Below are 21,945 nucleotides of genomic sequence, written 5' to 3' on the forward strand. Positions count from 1 at the left end.
TGAACAGCGTTGGAGCCAGGACGCAGCCTTGCTTGACACCATTTGTGACAGCAAAAGGAGCAGATGTTTCACCATTGTCCTGGACTCGAGCCTGCATGCCTTCATGGAATTGGCTGACCAAGGAAATAAATTTCCGAGGGCATCCGTACTTGGCCATGATCTTCCACAGTCCCTCTCTACTCACGGTGTCGAAGGCCTTAGTGAGGTCGACATAGGTGGAGAACAGATCAGCATTTTGCTCCTGACATTTCTCTTGCAGCTGCCTTGCAGCAAACACCATGTCAGTGGTTCCGCGCTCTTTCTGGAATCCACATTGGCTCTCAGGCAAATGACCTTGGTCAAGGTGTGCTGTGAGGCGGTTAAGTAGGATCCTGGCAAGTATCTTGCCTGCGATGGAGAGCAAGGAAATGCCCCGATGGTTATCACAGGCTTGCCGGTTCCCCTTTCGCTTGTACAAGTGAATGATAGATGCATCTTTGAAATCCTGGGAGATCGTCTCTTCTTTCCACATGAGTGAGTACAGCTGATGAAGCTTCTCAGTCAGCACAGTGCCTCCATCCTTGTAGACCTCTGCTGGTATGGAGTCTGAGCCAGGTGCTTTGCCACTGGATAGCAGACGGATTGCTTTCTGGGTCTCAAGAAGTGTTGGCGGATCGTCCAGTGCTTCGTTGGTGGGGACTTGTGGGAGACGGTCTATGGCTTCATCATTTATGGAGGAAGGGCGATTTAAGACACTGTTGAAGTGCTCAGCCCATCGTTCGAGAATGTTCTCCTTCTCGGTGATCAAGGTATTCCCATCTGCACTGAGGAGGGGGGATGATCCTGAGGATGTGGGGCCGTAGACTTCTTTTAAGGCATCATAGAACCTCTTCATATCGTGCCTGTCAGCATATCCCTGGATCTCATCAGCTTTGTCACTCAGCCACTTATCCTGCATCTGGCGTAACTTTTGCTGAACAGTCCTGCGGATGTCATTGTATGCATCCTTTTTTGATGTGGACTTTGGGTTGCTCAGGTGGGCTTGATGCAGACGGCGTTTCTCATCCAGAAGCTGCTTGATTTCATCACAGTTTTCATCAAACCAGTCTTTGTGCTTTCTGGTCATGGGTCCCAGGGTCTCTGAAGCTGTACTATAGATCAGCTCACGCAGGGTCCTCCAGTCAGACTCCACATTCTGGTTGTCCAGAGAGGCGGATTCCAGACGATCTTCCAGCAGCTCCACAAAGGACTGTTTGATGGTGATGCTTTTCAGCTTAGCGATGTTGGGCCGTTTTGGAGCCTTCTGGCCTTGGGGGCGTCTCTTGGGTTGGATTCGAATATTCAGCTTCGAGACTACAAGGCGATGGTCTGTCCAACACTCGGCGCCGCACATGGTCTTTGTTACACGTACCTCTTGCCTATCCCTTTTCCTGACGATGACATAATCGATGAGATGCCAATGCTTTGAGCGAGGGTGCATCCATGACGTCCTGTTACGGGTAGGGAGGCAGAAAACTGTGTTGGTTATCAGCAGTTTGTGCTCTGCACAGGTCTGAAGCAAAAGCAATCCATTTGGGTTGCAGTGGCCCACACCGTGCTTTCCAATCACTCCATCCCAGGAGATGTAGTCAGAGCCAACTCTAGCATTGAAGTCCCCAAGAATGATGAGCTTGTCTGCTTTAGGGATGGCAGCAATGACAGAGTGAAGGTCCTCGTAGAACTTCGCCTTCACTTCATCCGGGTTGGTCATGGTTGGGGCGTAGGCACTGACAATGGTGAGGTGCTTCTGGCCAGATGCCAGTGGGAGTTTCATGGTCATAAGCCTATCGTTGACTCCCTTTGGGATTCCAGCTAGCTTGCTGACAAGTGCTGTTTTTTACTGCAAAACCAACGCCAGCCTCACGTCGCTCTTCGCTTCCTCGTCCACTCCAGAAGAAGGTGTAACCAGATCCCTGTTCACAGAGCTCGCCTTCGCCTGCAAGCCGAGTCTCACTCAAGGCTGCGATGTCGATGTTGTATCTGGCGAGTTCGGATGCAACTAGTGCTGTTCTCCTTTGGGGTCTGTCCGCGTTATCTCTGCCCAGGAGAGTCCTTATGTTCCAAGCACCAATGGTGAGAGGAACGATCCTTGTTTTTTTCTTTTCTTTCTCTTTGTTTCGACCGCTGATGTAGGGTCCCCGCCAGCCGCGGTATGCTGGCCAGGGTGATATGGAGCAAGCAATTTTTTGGGCACCTTTTCTAGCCCCTTCCTCATGCCAGGGAGGTGAGCAGTGCATTCCTAAGAGGGCTGCTGAGACGCTCAGACGGCTGCCGAGCTCCATCGCTGCTCCTGTCGACGAAGAACGACCCTATGGCCTGAGCCGCCTGCGTGCAGGTCTGCGGCTGCGACTGCCAGTGTACCCACACCTGTCGTTTCGTCGCTCGCCTGTCACCACAGGACTTGGGGGTGATGAAATGATGAAGGATGAAAGGTCATTTTGGATGACTGATGACTTGCGCGATGAGTTTGTTTAAAGTGAAGAGGAGTTGCGCAACGTCGACCTCACTCTCTCGTCCGGGTCCACCAATTTCCAGTGGCAAGACTAAGTCGAGACGACTGGAGGATGAGCACGGATGCAGTGGATGACCAAGATATCCTTTCGGTGTCTCATCTTGCTCTCTGCACTCCACAGTGCATTGCTGTAACCGCCTTCCTCTCCGTTGAACCGATAGGTTTCTTCCGCAGATTCTGCCGGATCCAGACTTTGCATACATGGGTAGACACACCCCGGGGGCCAACTGCGTGTGGTATACACACAGCACAGTGGAGCTAGATGGCCGTCGGTGGCTCTCCTGAGCCGACGCCCTTTTATGGATCTCCATAAGGGTGTCTAGCCACCCGCCTCACCAGTCCCAGAAGGGAGCGGTGGAAGTGCCGGTTTAGTCGTCGGCAACCCGACCCTGAACAGGTTGTACTGGATTACAGGTTACCAGTAGCAGATCTAATGACCTGACCTGACCACCTAGTTGTGAATTGATACACCTGACTTCGGTTGGGGAAGGTTAAAACAGTGAAGGAGAAGATAGCAAAGTGCATAGAGCTTCAAGAACATACCCTATAGCCAGATGTCTTGATAAATAAATAAATAAGATTGGGCCCCATTTTCCTATGCCGAGCCCAAGATACAGTAGATGTGAATTCACAAGCCCAGATCAAGTAAATTGCTTTAGATACATTTAAAGAACTAGTGATGCTATCATGACGGTTTGTGGTGACATTTGATGATCCTGATGACGTTTGTGAAGTGTGCCAGAAATATGTATGAAAGCAGACTGGACTGTGTGGGATATTTTACATTTGTGTGCTGCGTTTTATGTCCGAGATACAAACATAATGAAAATATGAAAGCAGTCTTACTTACATGATTACATAATTATTGCAACTGTTATCTCACTCATATATAATTATTACAGTCATTATGTGAATATAAAGGCAGTTTTATATAATTCTGATTATTTGAGCATTGTATTAGTTATATGCAAATTGCACTTTATTAGTTGATTATATAATTGGTTTATTTCCCCATGTTTTGATTTCACTTTATCTATTTATCAATTTTTTTGCTTTGATTTTACTTACTTTGTGTGTGTGTGTGTGTGTGTGTGTGTGTTAATACTATTTCTTTTTAATGAGGAATTTGGCAATTTGGATAAATAAATGCACCGTGGAAGCTTGTGCTGTGTTGAATATTTGTTTATGAATATTTTTTATTCCATGATGATAATTTGTTTTAAACTGTAGATAAATGCCCCTTTTTTTCTTGTTTTTCACGTTTTTGTTCTTGTTCTTGTTGGTTATTGCCCAGCTGACCACACAGGGCCATATCAGGACTGTCAAACCATTCAAATGCTGAACTGCATCAACACAAAACTGTCACATCTACAAAAAAAAAAAAAAAACAAAAAACCGCTAAGACAAACCCTAAAAACACAGTTCATGACACAGAATCCTAACCATTTAGCTCCCTATGGCAAATAAGACTAGGCCATGCTGAGGACGCTAGCCATTCTGCTTAATTTTTCATCCCCAGATTACAAAAAAATCGTAAAAGAGGAAAAAAACAATACTTCAAAGCCAACAAAATATACATAAAAAAGGCCATATTATAAGCAAATAACACTGCAGAATGGGCAGCTAGTGCCCATCCCAGTGTTTACAATCTCACTACCTAATCACCAGAGCAAAACAGCACAGATAGTACTTCATAGACTGCGGAAAAGAGAAAAAAGTGTCAAAGCTTGCTTGAAAAAAAGGGGAATGGACTGGGAAGGCAGAAAAAGGAGACAACATTGAATAAAGAAAAAAAGGCAGAAATAAAGAGAGTTTAAGAAAAGTGGAAATTTCTAGAGTTTAAGAAAAGTGGAAATTTCTAGAACAGAATTTCCAGAAGGCGGGGACGCTATTTATTCTGAAAGACCCCCGGCATCCCCACGGGGGATTTTCACCTTTTTATCAGCAGACTTGTCAACAGTTTTTCTTTTAGAGATAACAAAGTATTCTTGTGTTGTCAGTGCCAGAGTGCGAGTCCCATCGTGATAACAAGAGTGACAAAGACACAGAGGTGTCACCTCTGCTCATTGCCATCCTGATTGTTGGCGTTGGGTTGTTGGTGGTGGGCATCATTGGAGTGTGTGTCTGCATCTTCAAGAAAAGGTACATCTTTCTTCATGTGTTCTATTGTATTGCATTGTTTTGTATGACTTTTCTGTCACAACTGATTTATCTGTATGAAAGTCTAGATGCTTTCCCTGGGGAAAGTTTGTTGCAACAGTGCAGCACCACACTTTTTTCTTTCTTTTTTTTCTGTTAGTGTTGCTTGTTTTATTATCAGTGGATTTTTCTACATGCTTTGCCAGGGACAAACCCTTTGTTGCCATGGGTTCTTTTATCATCTCATCCAAAAGACTATCACCCAGACCACCATTCAAGGTCCAGTGGTGGGGTATATTTGTATGATGCGTGGAAAGCGTTTGATGTAATGATTCATGCCCAGAATTTGATTTCTTCTCGTCTAAGAATACATTTTTGATAAATCTTTATATCTCGCCAAATGGAATTCAAAGTTGTGATGCCTTCCTAGTTTTGAGCAGATTGCTTTATCTGCACAACCACTGTATCAGTTGAGCTTGTGAAGGACTGATGTTATCATTGGTCTGGAGTTATCTGAATTTTGGTTTGGGACAATGACTTAAAATTTATCTTAAGGTTGGCTGTCTGTTGCCTTTGTTTCAGTTGAAGGCATACAGCTGTTTATTGCAAATGCTTTTACTTTGATATCTGTTTGGGTGAATACTGACTTACAGTATACCAGTGTTTTTGAGATTCCTTGGAAAATGCACCCATAAATCATGGCTGAAAAATATTCATTCAAGAGAAAAAACATTTCAGGAAAAATTAATCTGTCTTTACAGCTGTTTATTCTGAAATATATTTTAGCTTTCCGTGGTCTTATAATAACTAAAAACAATAAAGCACAAAGCTAGAACAGGTTGCACATCTTGGTACGATGCATGTGTCAGTTTTTAAAAAAGTTTTTTCTTTTTTTCAGTGTCCTTCACTTTTCTCATTTTAATTCCCTTTCAGACAAGGAAGACCAGCTGGTGTTGACCAGGAAAGAGCAGCATGCCCCCCTTCCACCCCTCCATCGTATGACAACCTTGCCTACATGTCCGGCGACGTGATGGACCCTCAGCGAGTCTTCAGCCTTGGCAGCATGCATAAGCGAGCTATCACCCGCGAGTCATCCTTCACGTCTTCAACACGCTCAAGTCGGGAACAGGAGTGAGATGGAAACTACAACAGAACGACACAACCATGACACATGCATTGCTGGTGGATTCAACACCTTGAATTGGACTTTATGATGATGTAGTGTTTATGCATGATCACTAGGAAGAGCAGATTATCGTGTTGCTAAAAAAAATTTGTGAATTTTTCTTTCTTTCTTTTTTTTTTTTTTTTTTTGCCAAATTTTTGCTATCTTTTTTCCCCCCTGTTTTTCAAATATTTAGTTTTATTTTGAAAATTGGAGAAGTTGGAGTAGAGTGATAATTGTTTTTTTTAAGTGCTGTGTGTGGACTTCACTGTTCCTGTTGTGTAGTGTTTTTCACTTTCAAGCTTGTGGTTTGTTTTTATCAGAACCATTATGGCTCAGTTATCTAAGCATCAGATTTGCAGCATTCCAGATGGTGAGCTTGATTGTTTCATGTTAAGCAGAAAAATTGGCTTTCTCGCCGACCCCCGTAGTGTGTTTTCTGGATTTGTCAGTTAAATCTGCCCCTTTCCACCACCCTCTAGGGTGATTATCCTGTCAGCTGTTTCAGCTGCTGATAGGTATCCACATAGCACCTGAACCTAACCTTAGACACCTGTTTACCCCTAATCTTCTATAACAGCAATACGCACAGCCAAAATTAGTAATCTGAGGCAAAGAAATAGTAATCATGGGTAAATTGTATGATGCCTTCGACATCCTCAAAGTTGGTTTCATGCACCCATATCGACAAACATTTTTGCTATCTTAAAGTGTGAAGTGCTGTGGTTTTCCACCCCTGTTGATTGGAAATGAAAACAAATCCTAAGATGAACACCAGTGCAAAACATTGATGTGGTAATGTGTCAAAATGTCTCCTTTCAAAAACTGAATGGTAAAAAAATTGAAATTTGCTTAGATGGCAAATAGCGTAATCTGGCTTGAAATATAATAAACTACGGTTAAACTGTTAGGGTAAACAGGTCTGCATAACTGATAAGAAAACCCTCTCACTCTGCTTAGCTTGTGTTTAGTGGCAGTTTGCACTGTGCTTACCGTTTATATTGAAAACCTTATGAAACAAAGGTCTGTACTATTTTTTTAAACATGAAAATGAAGTACCCTCTTTTCAAAGTGCCTTTGGGAATTTGTTTGCTTCATCATGAACTATTAAGTATGTTCAGTCATTGTTTGGTCATTTTTCTCTTCATCCATGTGTTTTTGAATCATAGCTGCCAACCTTCCAGACCCAAAATTAGGAATCCTGTCGGGGAGTGGGTTTGGGAGGGGGCATAGCATGAATTGATAAATGAAAAGTGTTCCTTACACTGTGAAGTTAAGGGCTGACAAACCCTTTTTTTCTCCGATTTGCTGCCCACATCACATTGACTTTCACTGCTTGACGCCATGTTGGTAAAACAGCATTGGCGCCTTACACATGCACAGAAACTGTTTCCCAGTTGAAAAACATATTGGTGTACAGACCCAGCGAGCAGGTTCAGTTTCTCACAGGGTTTTTTTGTTGTTGTTGTTTGTTTTAGGATTGTTGTTTTTTTGTTGAAATTTCAAAATTCAGAAAAGTAGGCAGAATATCGTTAGTTTGGAATCAGTGCTAACATGCAGAAAAATTCCTAAAAATTAAGCATGGTTGGTATGTTGAATGTTTTCTTCCAGTGATCAGTTTTAGCTTTGATGATTTGAAGCATGCAACAGTGGGAGCCAATCTAGATGCTAAAACTTGTTTATTATATACATTATTTTCAGCTGATATTTTGGTATTATACTTTAAGTGATATGAACTTTTCAAAGCTGAATGTTACCATACATTTCTTTTTTTCTAAATTAAAAAAACCAAAAAAACTTCGCTTAATATCAAAAATACACATCAAAAACTACACCTACATTTCAATTTTACATTCTGTTTATGATTTGTTTCAGATTTGTTGCTTCAGATTGCTGTCTGTGTTACAGTGAATCAAACTGATCAACACAAAATTACGAGATGAAGAAAACTAATATTCAGACAAAATCAAACTTAAGACCTGCAGCCTGGGATTTGTGACCTGAAAAGTGTTTGTTTCATATGGTGTATGTATCACATGCCCTCTGTTTTAGATGTTGTTTTCTTACATTCTCCAAAAAAAATTAAATGAAAAAATATAAACAGAAATAACAGGTAACTCCACCTTTGCTTTGTAGTGAGTGCCACTGGCTTTAAAACATTTTTGATTCTTCAGATTTGATTTCAGAATTGTTTTCATTTTTGCTGTTTACTTTACATTGTTTATTTTGATTGTATAGGCAGGGCTTGGAACTTTCAAAAATCTGTTGAATCAAAACCTCCAGATTATCTTTCATCTTACCAGCCATTTAGATTTTTAATTCCTTTAACAAAAAAAATATGTTTGCATGTGTTACTCCTTTTGAATGAAAAGCTACCCAAATTGTACAAAACCAACTACAGAGCAAGCCTCACACTTTCAGACCTGAAATTAGAAAAATCAAACAAAAGCCAATTTAGATTTTTTTTTCTTCTTTTTTTGTTTGTCTATTTTCCTTTCATGAAACGAATTCATTTGGTGTACTGTTAGCTGAAATCTTTATGGGAGGAAAATTCCAAGCCCTGCACACATTGTGTGACATTGCAGTGCCATATTCTAAAAAAATACAAAAAAAACAACCACCACCATATGCTTGCCATTTTTTAAACTGCTTTGTACTTTGTAGTAAATTTGCATGAAAAAAAAATCTTGTCATTTTTTTTATGTAAATGTATTGGATGTTTGGAAGGACATATTATTGTCTTGTATGAAAAGGAGATACATTTAGAAAGGAAATTTCAAGCTCACAAGACAAAAAGAAAGAAAAAGTTCTGTACATGACGATTTGCTGAAAAGGAAAAGAGAGCTTTCACCTTCATAGAAATCCAACATGACAGAAGCCGAGTCTCTTTCTTTTCTTCAACTCTTGACATGGTGGTATTTCAAATGTCTTCCTTGAAGACTTTCACAGTTCTTTCAAAACATCACAGTTGTGATGCAAGCACAAACCGATATGTTGGGTTCCATATCACATACTTCAATTCCATGTCAAAAGCTAGAGTTGCAATAAGCCATGACTGAGATGAAGAAGACAGTGCATACACAACTTGGGGGGAAATGCAAGCAGCTGGATGATAAAAGATATGCAGTTGTTGAAGACGAAAAAGGTTAGTTTTGCAAAGTTTGTCAGTAAACAGTAGAAGTACAGAGTAACCATCCTCTTAACCCTTTGAGCCCTGAGTTCCTGAGCAATTTTAACCCTTCTGCCTGAGCTCCTGAGCCAAAATTTGCAAATAAATGGTATTAAACCCTTTGAGCCCTGACCACCGCTTTACTGGTGGCAGAGAAAAATGACATAATGCCCAGCCACCGGTTGAGCGGTGAGTAAACACTTGAAGCGTGCAGTCTCAACCTGGCCCGTCGGGGCAGAAATCAGGGACAAAACGTGCGAGAAAACAACTGTACACAACGCAGCAAGTAATTGATATGCTTGATGATTTATCGGAAGTAGAGTATGACAATGATTACTCTGATAGTGAGGTGGAATTCGAATGGGATGATTTTGCAAGAGATAGTGATGTTGAAAATGAATCTGAGCATGCAGAATCAGTTGATCAAAGGAGGCGTGTCAGGTTGAGACTCTGCACTCTTCATGGTAGAAATCGATCTTTTTTATCCAAAGCACATGCACAAAACACAGTGAAAAGGCGCGGCAATGTTGGTACTACGTTCACTGATGTCAGAATATTACGGTTTTTCTGATTGGCTCTTCAATATAAGTCAACCAATAGCAAAACACAAGTGTTTACACACCACTCAACCGGTGGCCAGGTATTATGCCACCCCTCCCACTACCGGTAAAGCAGTGGTCAGGGCTCATAGGGTTACATTCCCATGAGATTGCTGGGTTTTGGGCCCATGTAAAATTTGTAAATTCTCACAGAATTACACCCTGGCTAATGTTGGATGAGGAATTACAGAATTAAGAATGAAATGAGACTTCCCCGGGAAGATAAGGGTCAACTGAAATTATTGATTTTAAGGTTGACATTGACAGCAGTCTTTATGTGCCCTCCCCATCGTTTCTTGAATGACTCAGTGAGTGACCCATTTAGATATGACTCATTATGACACTAGTTACAGCTCCAAATACTGTTTGCCAAGGAAAATTTTGGAGATCATATCTTACAGTTACCACAACCATCCTTGAAATAATTCAAATAAGCCTTCATCTTCCAAGTCAAGATCATTTTTACTTCACAGTTAATCTGAACTCACAAAATCAGACCAAGCAAGCACAAGTATCCAACACTTTCAGAGACAGATTATATATGCAGTCCATTATCCAACATGTCTCACAACAATCTGAAAGAAAGCCTCAGTCAGACATGGTTTACAAAGGTGGGACATGAATGAAAAAAAAAACAATCTTTTTTCGGTGGGTGCCAGCCACCATTTCACTTTCATTTTCTGCGCAAGTTTCACTTTATCACTACACAATGCGACATTCTAATAAGGTCAGCGCAGTGCAATTTAACAACTCCACAACTCACAACATCTGTGCCTGATTCATGATATGATGATGGCTGGTTCTTCGCTTGCGAAGATCAGAGAGAAGTTCCTGCCAGGGATGGGCGGCATGCCTTTTGATGACTAATTAGTCCAATCCGTGCCTAATTCAAGAAACAAATAAAAGTGACATTGCTCTTCATGCTAAATTACAACAAAGAATTTGAGACATGTCACACCTGAAGTGGTTAACATTAACTTAGTTTTCTTGCAAAGAACAAAAAATTGAGCATCTTTCTGCTGGGCATATAGATCATTATAGCATATGCTTTGTGCATGAACAGCTACCGTATAAAATTTGTACTAATATTAATATAAATGAACATAGAATGGTGTAAGGGAATACAATATACCCCCGAAAAGAGGAAAAAAATATTTTTGGCTGCATATTTAAGACTGAAAAACAATCCTCAGATAAGATAAAAAGGATCATCAAAACTTGACTATATGATATCTGATGAAACTGGTTATAAGAAAAACCTGTTATAATAAAGGAAAAGTTTTGTTCCCCTTGACTTTACATAAGCGGGGTGTGCTGTACCATTAACTGGCAACAGGGCCCCTGGCTTGAAACAGTCTCGTATGCGTGCACTTCACATGTTCGCATGTTTGTACCTATCCCAGTGAGTATGCACTCACTCTGTTACCACTAGAATTACATGTCATTGTCATAAACTCTTTCTCTTCAGAATACCACTTGCTGTTATTCATCTCATGACAAGGTCAAAAAGGTAAATCATTTCCAAATTTTGTTTGCATTCACATCAGTCTGTGCAAACTGTCCCAACATCATCAAAAATGTGCAAAGCCAAACAAAATACCAGAAATTAACATCCACACAGGAAGAGAAAAAAAAAAGAAAAAATGCTCACTGTGACCTTGATCTGGAGTCAATGTCACCAAGTGATTTTCCCTTCTCACATATACAGTGGATGCGCTATGATACACACGGTATGGTGGCTAAGGGACCCCAGTTTCTATGCTAAATGAGCAACTCAATCAATTCCAGACATACGTGACTGATCATACAAATCACATACAAAAAAAACGAAACAGGCTAAATTCATTTTGATAAAGTTACAAACTTGACTTTTTGTTAAAACAAAAATGAACAAGTTCCCTCATTGGTGTGGATATGATGTAGACGCCAGTAAAGCTGTATTGTAACAATCAAGGTGTTTGACATGGTTAAAAACAGTCACAAAACACAGAGTGAGAGGATAAACAGCTGTGCTCATGTGAATTTCATTCAATGTCACCATCATTTTAATTTAAGGTGTAAAGAGATAAACAAATAATAAACACATGTGCATGCAACACACACAAACACACACACACAATGAAAAAAAAACATATATATAAAAAAGATCAAACCCATTCTTCTGTTTAGAATAAATAATGTTACTGGCGGGATCCCTTTCTCATACATAATGTCACAGGGCTGAGATGACAGTAAAATTATTTGGTGGAAAAACAACCGACGAAAAACAGATCAATGCTGAGTTTAACCAAGCCTAATCACCCTGTCTGGTGGAAGAGATTCCAAGTAAATCATGACCAATTCCTAAGACATTTTCTCAGTGCAATCTTTTTAATATATTTCTTTCATTTAAGTTTGAATTGGAACCTATTGTAACAATTTTAATGCATGCAACTTACGTGAAACACCAACACCATCATAAATAATTCTGACTGGATTAGTAGATATAATGGAATGTACCAATGATTTGCTTTTTGAATAAATCAATAACAAGATGACAGATATGGAAAATCAGCAACATACTTAAGAGCTGTAACACCAAGCACAGTGCCAACAGCCAATCTGAATGATTCTGCCTCATCTTAAAACAAATGATACGAGCGGGGACATAATGATAGATACATTACAATATAATGTCTCCTCTGCTGCCTGGTTATGTTGATTTTTTTTCTGTATATGACACATGCATGTGCACACAATACACACAGACCCACATACACTGAGACATACACACAGACACACACACACGTCACATTCATCAGTGACACCTAAAATCCATGCAGTGTAGAAACCAATAATGTCACAGCCAAACTGCATTACTGATATTATGATAATGAATGGATAACTTTGTTTAAAGCCTTACAGCTACAGCCCTGGGACCAAACGCAACATGTTTCTGATTATTAGCATATAACTTTTGCAGAAGAGATTGTTTGCGCAAGGTTTCCTAATTCATCACCACCATGTGTCAAACTCAAAGTGGAAACAAGTTTGGTTACAGAAATGACAGATGTGCACACTTCACTGCAGATCATAAAGTTGTCAGTGTTTCAGTAGATGAGATAGAACAAATACACTCTAAAAAAAAAAAATAAAAAAAATAAAAAAAAAACCAAAGCAAAAAGAAAATGAAGATGCTGTAACAACATCAACATAAACAGGGGGTCTGGGGGAGGGGCGGGGGGGAATAGCACTAAAAAAAATAATGTATACAACTCTAAACAGAAAAACTGATACCATAAAAAAAGATTAAGTATACATGTATAAAACAGGCAGAAAAGGCAGGTAAAACTTCATATCATCATGTTTTCATGTATTTCACAACAACACCCATACATACATGATAATAAAGCTGTCCCATGTATACATAAAACACAGCATACATATGTATACATACATACACATAACTGACTCACACTTTCTCCTGCCATACTCACACTGTAATTCATATGCACACCTACATGTACATATGCAGACAAACCATACATAAACATCTGACACAATAAATCCTGACCAAAGCCTTGAGACTGGTCACAACCTGAGATCAAGGTGTTAGGACTGACAAAATTCAGTCGACTGAGATGCACCACTAAACAAAGACCTATAATTATATAATCCATCTTGCCAGAGTGTAGTTTTCAACTTTTGCTATCTTTCAACTTTTGCTATCTTTCACGTTTTACCAGATTTTTAAGGCAATGGCAAAATGTAACCTAATTATCTGAGGAGACAAAAATATCACCCCCACAATTAGTCACATCCAAACTGAAGCTTGCGCACAGATTTTTCATTCCTGCACCTGTACATTAACATAGGTCCTGATCCCTGAAAGCAAACTACAATTGTACAAAGGAAAAGACAAGCCGTGGAAATGAGATTATTTAGTTGAACCATGGCCATCTCTTACACTGATCATATTACCAGTGTAATTATTAGACTATTAGTCCATGAAAACCAACAAATAAATCACTATGAGGACTTGCTGGCCAAAGTAAAGGAAAGAAAGCTAAAATGTTATGGCCATTTAAATACTCTATGCTGTGTGTATAGCAAGGTAAAATCTGCTCACGAAAACCAGCAAGAAACATGTCACAGGAGGGTAGACAGTGCTGCTGAATGGACCAGGAAAAGCATTGCTGCAGCCAAGATACTTGCTAACAATGCTATAGGTGTAGAAATGGAGACAGATGGTGCAGCCTTTGTCAGTGCAGTGCCCCTATGACTCTCCACAACAGATAGTGAAATACTGCTGTCACTGCTTACCCACAGCCTGAGTCCTGCTACGAATGTGGTGAATATGGCCCTGTGGACAACAATACAACAAAATCAGTATGTCATCTGTGTACTCATCTCCTCTCTCTCTTTCATACACACAACGCACACCCACCCATACATGCAAAATATCATGTCAGCAAACTGTTTTCACAGTTTCAAATGCTGAGAAAGGGCCTTCCATCATTTTCTCTGTGTATGGGTGAACATCCCCTCTCCCCAGCCAGCCCACACCTAGCTGTTCTGGTTCCTTTTTCTACCCTTCTTCACAATCACATGCTGAGTGATGTTGTGTAAAAAGTTGAAATTTAAACAAATTTGTAAAAGCACTGTATTTTCTAAATTCACTGTATTTTCTTAATTTTAATAGGCTTGGTGGTTATTTGTCATCTTTTACAAGCACAAAAATTTGAAAATCTATTTTTTTCCTATTTATAGTATGTTAAGCCTCTTTACAGACTGAAAGCTTTCTGCATATTTTGTCCTTTCATACAATCATAACCATCTGGCAAACTCAGTCTTTGTAACCATGCTTCATTGAATACACACATTCAGGATTCCCCCCTCCTGCCCCCTATTCAAGATAGTAAATATTAGTCTGTTTTAAATTCTAATTAATCTAAATCAGGTGGAATACTTCACACCTGTGCTATCACCAAAAAAAAAAAGAAAAAAAGAAAAGAAAAGAAAAAACAAAAAAAAAAACATGGGTTTGGGGTTGTTAGTTTCCTGTAAACTGCAAAAAGCCAAAATCAAAAACATTTATAAACATACTTTTTTTCTTTTCCTTTTTTAATTTTCAAGGCATGTCAATCAAAACACATAAAAGCTATGAACTCATCATCAAATTAATAATTGAATTATAAATATATATACAAGAAAAATAATGCAGTTGTGTGCAGAAGGCCATACTCACAGATTCTCCAGATAGACACTGAAGACAGGGCCCTTGTGAAGGGTGAGTCACATGACTTTCTTGTGGCATCATGACCTCCAGTCCTGACCATGGACTGTGATTCTGAAGGCAGACAGAGGAAGCAAGATTCTGAGCACCTTGACCCGCAAAATGAGGAGAAGGTGAATGAACAGCACTGTCTGGTTTTCTCTCTGTCCAAAATCCTTTACTGGGGTGTAAACCATTTGATGGTACACAATGACGTGACTGGACAAAAGAAGAGTGCATTTCTTTGAACGTGTTGACATCACCAATTTGTGGGAAAGCTGCAAATGGACCATGTGCAGATGCTGTATCTGTAACAACCATGTCAACCTCACCACTCCAATCCTGCAAAAGAAAAAGGTGCCTATTAGGTCTGGTGAAACAAATATCTGAAACTGATTTTTAGCATGTATACATGTATATGTTCATAACTTACATAAGCACTCACTGTGAGTGTCCTAATCTAGGGATTTTTAATTTTTTTATGACTACTCAGGTTTGTCTTTGTAGCATATCTTATCTATGTATCTTAATTCATGATTAAACAGTATTACTGCTATTATCATTGTTACATTAAATACCAGAGTTTGAGAGTATATGTGGGTGTTATTCTTATTGATAAATCATCATTCATTATATTTTTTTTTTCTCTATGACCATAACACAGTATCAAAATTCAAGAGACCCAGGTGAGACAGACCTAGTACTGTATCGTTATTCATACTGTGCGGCCCTCTCTGTATCACTGTCGCTGACATTATGCGTGTAGAGACATTTTGTGTGTGTGTGTGTGTGTGTGTGTGTGCGCATGTGTGTGTGTACCTTTCAAAATCTGTCAGTACATGTGACGCATGTTGAATTTCAAAAGTCCACAAACACAGTACAAACTGAACAGACCAAGATCACTCAAATTGGAGACAGTGAGTGTGTGTGTGTGTGTGTGCGTGTGTGTGTGTGTGTGCGCGCACGCGTGTGTGTGTGGACCTTTCAAAATCTGCCAGTACATGTGACATGTGGAAATGTTATTTCGTACCGCTATACAAAAAGCAATCTGTAGCAGTTGTAAATTTCAAAGAAGGGCAACAAGGTTTGTTACTGTTTGTAAACTTTGTGGATTGATGGATAAAACATTTGAAGAAAGACTTCCAAACCGATAGGCCTTGTTTGCATCAGTTTGACATGGTACAGTATATGACACCAAAAGGCTTATAAACGTCCCCAAAACTGAACTGAACTGAAAATGTTGAATTTCAAAAGTTCACAAGCACGGTACAAACTGACCACATCCAGACCACTCAAATTTGAAAAAAAAAAACTTACTTTTTCGTTGATTGATATTCTCGACGCCTTTATGTGGGGCTCGCTATACATATCTCTAACTTCATCAGGCTGTAATTTACGTCTTCGAGGCGAAATGGAATCAAAAACGGGATTCATTTTTACAAACAGCCGGCACAGTTCACAAGCCGCCAAACAAGAACCATCACTCTTTTCAAATCCTTAGCAAGGGAAATCATTCTTATCCCTTTTTAAGCTGACACATGAAGCTGGCACCTGAGTCAGTGAGAGGAGTGTTCTAGAATTGTTTTACAGAACATCATGTCGTCTTCTGGAATGGTAAGACAAGCTGATTTTTTTTCCAGATATGTTGTTTTTAATGTTTTCAACGCATACTGGTGTATATTTATTTCTGTGAAACTGTCGTAACAATCCCTTCTTTCCCAACCGCCATCAGCCATGAAAGGGATTTTAACTTCTTCCTGCAGTGTCCATCAGCCGTCAGTCCGGCTGTTATTGATATGTGAGGGAGTTGTGCAGCGTGGAGAGGGAGAGAGAAGATAGGAGGGTAAAGAAGTTTGGCCCTAACGGTTAAGGCGCAGCTGCATGTGGAGCTGCACTCAGGCCTTCAGGCCCAAGACCCTGTAGCAGCCTAAGTGAAGCTGCAGGCCAGCAAATCGCTACACCACCGAAAAAAAGGCAGAGTTTACTGTGATCTGGACACCTTGGGGATGAAGGTGTCCGAGGAGGGGGACTGGACAGTCTCAGCAGGGAGGGCGTTCCAGTCACGGATGGTTAGCCGGGGGGGGGGGGGGGGAGTAACTCCCCTCCGAAATCGTGGAATATGTTTATTTTGTTTTGGTTTCTTCTTCTTCCCCATGACTACCAATATCAGTATGCTGATGAAACTGTTGTGAGAGGTTGCAGTAGGGCGATTTTTCCTGATTTTGGAGTCAAATTATTTAAATCAAAAGTAAGACCAATACTGGAATATGGTAATGTGGTATGGTCCCCTTATCTTAGAAAACATATTCATATTGACTTGATTGAAAATGTGCAGAGAAGATTTACCAGTCAAATTATAGGGATAGGTAGTATGTCCTATGAAGAGAGACTAACTAGTTTGAAAATCCCAAGCCAGGAATATCACAGGTTAAGGGGTGATATGATTGAGACATATTCTACATAATTCTACATGGACATTATGATAAGAGCACTATATAAAATCTTTTCACTCTAAAAGACAATAATCATACCAGGGGACACCCACTAAAACTGCATATCTGCTGGTCCATGAGGAAGCCCAGTTGGGAGCAAAGGTCTAGAAGTCTGGCCGTATGACTCAGGCACCGGGCCTGCGACTGGGCCAGGATAAGCAAGTCGTCCAGGTACACACAGAGACAAATGGATTCCGAGCGGACGATGGACACCAATTCCCGCACCACCTTGGTAGACAGGAAAGGGGCAAGGGACAGACCAAATGGGAGGGCCGGGAACTGGATCCCCTTGTCCCTCCACACGAACCTCAGGTACCGACGGGATGCCGAATGGATGAGTATATGAAAATAAGCATCTTCCAGATCGATAGAGGTAGGCCAATCACCTTGTTGGATGGTCTCCCGAATCTGTGCCTGTGTGTCCATCTTGAGTTTGATTTTGGGGAGGAATTTGTTGAGGGGGGACAAGTCCAAAACTGGTCTCCACCCTCCCGAGACCTTTGGAATCACCAACAACCAGCCGTAAAAACCGGGGCCCGGGTCCGAGAGTTGAGATATAGCCCCATGAGGAGTGGGTGCGATATCTCTTTTTCTAGGACGTTCTCCTGCTCCGTTGAGCTGGGCACCTAAGGAGGAAGAGTGGATCTTTAGAGGGGGGAGATCCTCCACCCAAGACAGCATGTACCCCGACTCTAGCACCGACATAATCCCGTCGTTGAGTCCCAGAGCACACCACTGATGTGCATGCCGGGACAAGTTTCCTACTTGGAGGGGCTGAACGACTGGCGGTGCTGAATCGGGGCCCAGTCATTGGGGGTGCTGCCTTCTGGCCTTGGGCATGGCCGGTCGGCTTGGACAGACCTAAGGTGGTTTATTCCTCTGCCACTGATTCGGCACACGCTGCCTTGACAGGCGGCGTGGTATATGGAGGGGCCCTGGTGGCCAGTCTCTTCAATGGCATAGAACCCTGGAGCCCATGAGAGGTGTGGGCCAAATATGAGGCCACCTCCCTGTTTGTCTCTGCCCTGTGGCTGACAAAATGGAGCGGGAACTGGCCGAAGAGGGAGTGCTGCTGTGCTGGGATGGACCGCAGGGCAGCCCTCTCCTCCACAGGAATGTTAGAGAGGCTGAAAATGGCATCACGCCGCGCTAGCACAGTATTGAAGTGAAGGCTGGTAGCTGTGTCTGCAGCTGCCGTGAGACCGGATGCTACCCTATTGCCAAAAGCATGTAACCTCTGGTCGGTGAAGAGGCCCGGCGGGACAGAGGAAGGAGACCCCTTGTCCTGATTAACTGGACACTGTTCGCACAGGTCATTGGCCCTGTGAAGGAACGTGTCGAAGGTGTACGCCGTGGAAACCTCGAGGGGGCAGCGGCGGGCCAATTTGTCCCACTCTGCTAACGTTTTAAAGGATAGGTTAGCTGAAGTGGGGAAGGTGGTGCGCTGTGAGACCAACATCCTGTCCTGTGCGGAGGGCTCTGCTCCGCTGTAGGCAGGGTGGTCCTGCATGTACCAGGACCACAACCCTCCCTTGTAGGAATCTTTAAGAAACTTTCCCGGGGAAAAGGCGCCCGGGGCAGAGAGGGACTCCCTGCCTAGAGGAGGGATGGAAGCAGCACCCCTGACAGTGCGGGCTGACTTAATAAGCCATACCTGCACCATTTCTGGCACTCTGAGTTGCCTTGTGGTTCTGGAGTTAGAGTCACATGGCGTAAGGAGGGTCAAAGGTAACAAAGTAGCCTGAGGGACTGCTTCGGCATACGTGGCCCTATTGGGGAGGGTCAGTTCGAGCTCGGCAAAGTCCGGGTTTGGTTCAGGCTGGTCCCTAGGGAGGCACGGGCTCAATCTGTCCCCCCTGGGATGTGGGCGAAGAGTGCTCATCTGCTTGTTCGTCCTCATCCGAAGACAGGGGCTCCCACTCTTGTTCGCAGTCCATCCCCTGCTGGGTGCCATCCCAAGTGGATGTACCCACTGGGGCGTCCTGTGAGCTGTGGTCAGCCCATCGGGATGAGCTGGGACGATCCCGAGCCGGGACCATGGCCGCCACTGTTATGTCCTTGACACCTGAAGCGGGTGGGGAGCGTGTGGACCGTAGGTCCAACCATGCTTGGGATGGTGGGTGCCACACCTTTTCAGAGAGGGCGTCCCTGGATGCAAGAGTGACCCACGAGTGCTGTGTGGGGACCAACACCCACTCATCTCACTGTAGGACCGAGGGCTGGGCAGGTGGGGACTGCCGGCTCCGCCGGGCCGAGTAGGGCCCCTGAGCAGCCGTCGGTCCTGACAAGGAGGCCGTTGTGACCGTGGTGGTCACCTGTGGGTTGACAGAGGCCCGATTTGTGGACAGAGTGGCAATATTGGTCGAGGAACTCGACCTGACCGACAAGAAGTCGATCCCACTTGTCGGGGCTGTGTGTGTCACCCTGTGAGATGTGCTGGGTTGGGTCCGGTGGGGAGCGGACAAGGGGCTGGCCCTTGGTGCTCCCGGCAACCCAGTGTGCATCCTAGATGCGCCCCAGTACGGGTAGAATGGGGGTAACTACCCGTGGGCACCAGCCATACTGTGACCCAAACCCCAAGGGTCACTGGTGCATTGACCTCCATGAAGGGAACAACCTGGCCAAGTCGGAGGGAGGTCAGGTCCGACTTGGGTGTCAGTCCCGCCCGAAGACGAGCGGGCTGACTGCCCGGAACCGCCTGACACGCACGGGCCTCCCCCAGCAGGGGAGACCGGCCGGATAGCGGGAAGACCTGCAGAGCAGGTTGCCACGCGCCCCGAATCCCCTCCCGTGGGGAGACTGGGGTGGCTTGGCCCGGGGTGGGCAAAGTAGAGATCCCCCCCCGGAACCAAATTTTTCTCCCCCCCCAAAAGGAGGTGGGGGAGGGGGGTCGACAGAGAAGGGAGGAGGGGGAACAACAATGGGGCACGTGAGGGCTGTCTCCGAGTGGGGACCCGGGTAATGGCCGGGCGCGGCCTCCCCTCGGGAGTCCGCGCCTAGCTGCGAGTCCCCACAGCACGGAGATGACTTGCCATTCCCCCTTCTCCCTGCCTCGCGCTGGGACACCTCGGGAGGCGACGCTCGTACCTCTTTCCCCCCGGTCCCCTTCATGACCGTTTTACTGGTACGAACGTCGCCTCCGCGATCAGCGTCTAACGACGCATCGCCGCGGTCCGTATCGGGAGGAATCATGAGCTCCGGGCCTGGGAGAGTCTCTTACCGAGTCTCAATCCCAGCATCATGATTCCCTGCCTTCGTGGTATGGCACACGAGGCATGGAACCCGCGCTTAGGCACCCAGCGAAAATCCGACCCCCAACAGAGAAAGGAAAGACAGGATCGACTTAGAGGCAGAAAAAATCGAACGAATCGAGGGTGCCGAGTCGAATCGAGTACACAGAATGTAAGAATACAATAAACACAAGCCGCATGCAACAAAATAAGGCCAAAAGGATACGCTGAACAGCCGAAAAAAGCGTAAGACGAGACAGAGCGTAAACCTGACAAGATGGCGTGGAGAGCCTTGGCCAAAGGAATGATTAAGCGCTTATAGTTTTTAGAGGCGTTTGATTGGCTGAGAGCGGTGGGCCCATCTTTTCACTGTTAGCCGCGCGAAATTTGGCCAAGCAGAGCAAACCAATAGGCCTAGTTTGCATCAGTTTGACATGGTACAGTATATGACACCAAAAATTGAATTATAAATATATATACAAGAAAAATAATGCAGTTGTGTGCAGAAGGCCATACTCACAGATTCTCCAGATAGACACTGAAGACAGGGCCCTTGTGAAGGGTGAGTCACATGACTTTCTTGTGGCATCATGACCTCCAGTCCTGACCATGGACTGTGATTCTGAAGGCAGACAGAGGAAGCAAGATTCTGAGCACCTTGACCCGCAAAATGAGGAGAAGGTGAATGAACAGCACTGTCTGGTTTTCTCTCTGTCCAAAATCCTTTACTGGGGTGTAAACCATTTGATGGTACACAATGACGTGACTGGACAAAAGAAGAGTGCATTTCTTTGAACGTGTTGACATCACCAATTTGTGGGAAAGCTGCAAATGGACCATGTGCAGATGCTGTATCTGTAACAACCATGTCAACCTCACCACTCCAATCCTGCAAAAGAAAAAGGTGCCTATTAGGTCTGGTGAAACAAATATCTGAAACTGATTTTTAGCATGTATACATGTATATGTTCATAACTTACATAAGCACTCACTGTGAGTGTCCTAATCTAGGGATTTTTAATTTTTTTATGACTACTCAGGTTTGTCTTTGTAGCATATCTTATCTATGTATCTTAATTCATGATTAAACAGTATTACTGCTATTATCATTGTTACATTAAATACCAGAGTTTGAGAGTATATGTGGGTGTTATTCTTATTGATAAATCATCATTCATTATATTTTTTTTCTCTATGACCATAACACAGTATCAAAATTCAAGAGACCCAGGTGAGACAGACCTAGTACTGTATCGTTATTCATACTGTGCGGCCCTCTCTGTATCACTGTCGCTGACATTATGCGTGTAGAGACATTTTGTGTGTGTGTGTGTGTGTGTGTGTGTGCGCATGTGTGTGTGTACCTT

The 21,945-nt window shown here is 43.0% G+C and overlaps 1 protein-coding gene and 1 long non-coding RNA gene across 4 annotated transcripts in view; one reads left to right on the forward strand and one right to left on the reverse strand.

Annotated features, from left to right (window-relative positions):
* LOC143276085 (uncharacterized) overlaps positions 1 to 8,451 on the forward strand; it is a 146,263-nt gene extending 137,812 nt beyond the window's left edge. For both annotated transcript variants that reach the window (XM_076580478.1, XM_076580486.1), the window contains 2 exons: positions 4,531 to 4,672; positions 5,603 to 8,451. In XM_076580478.1, coding sequence (XP_076436593.1) covers positions 4,531 to 4,672; positions 5,603 to 5,804 — 344 coding nt within the window. In that variant the 3' untranslated portion in view covers positions 5,805 to 8,451. The remainder of the gene's footprint in view (positions 1 to 4,530; positions 4,673 to 5,602) is intronic.
* Positions 8,452 to 8,735: 284 nt separating this feature from the next.
* On the reverse strand, positions 8,736 to 16,320 carry LOC143279548 (uncharacterized). Of its 2 annotated transcripts, XR_013054900.1 has the most exons (4): positions 16,174 to 16,320; positions 14,830 to 15,198; positions 13,905 to 13,944; positions 8,736 to 10,485 (listed from the first exon to the last, which is right to left on the reverse strand). It is a non-coding gene; the product is annotated as an uncharacterized LOC143279548 (long non-coding RNA). The 2 variants fall into 2 exon arrangements; XR_013054899.1 differs by lacking the exon at positions 8,736 to 10,485 and having other exon boundaries at positions 12,812 to 13,944.
* Between the last annotated feature and the right edge of the window lie 5,625 nt (positions 16,321 to 21,945).

This window comes from Babylonia areolata, chromosome 2 (genome assembly GCF_041734735.1).
Source record: "Babylonia areolata isolate BAREFJ2019XMU chromosome 2, ASM4173473v1, whole genome shotgun sequence".
In the NCBI taxonomy this organism is placed as follows: Eukaryota; Metazoa; Mollusca; class Gastropoda; order Neogastropoda; family Buccinidae; genus Babylonia; species Babylonia areolata.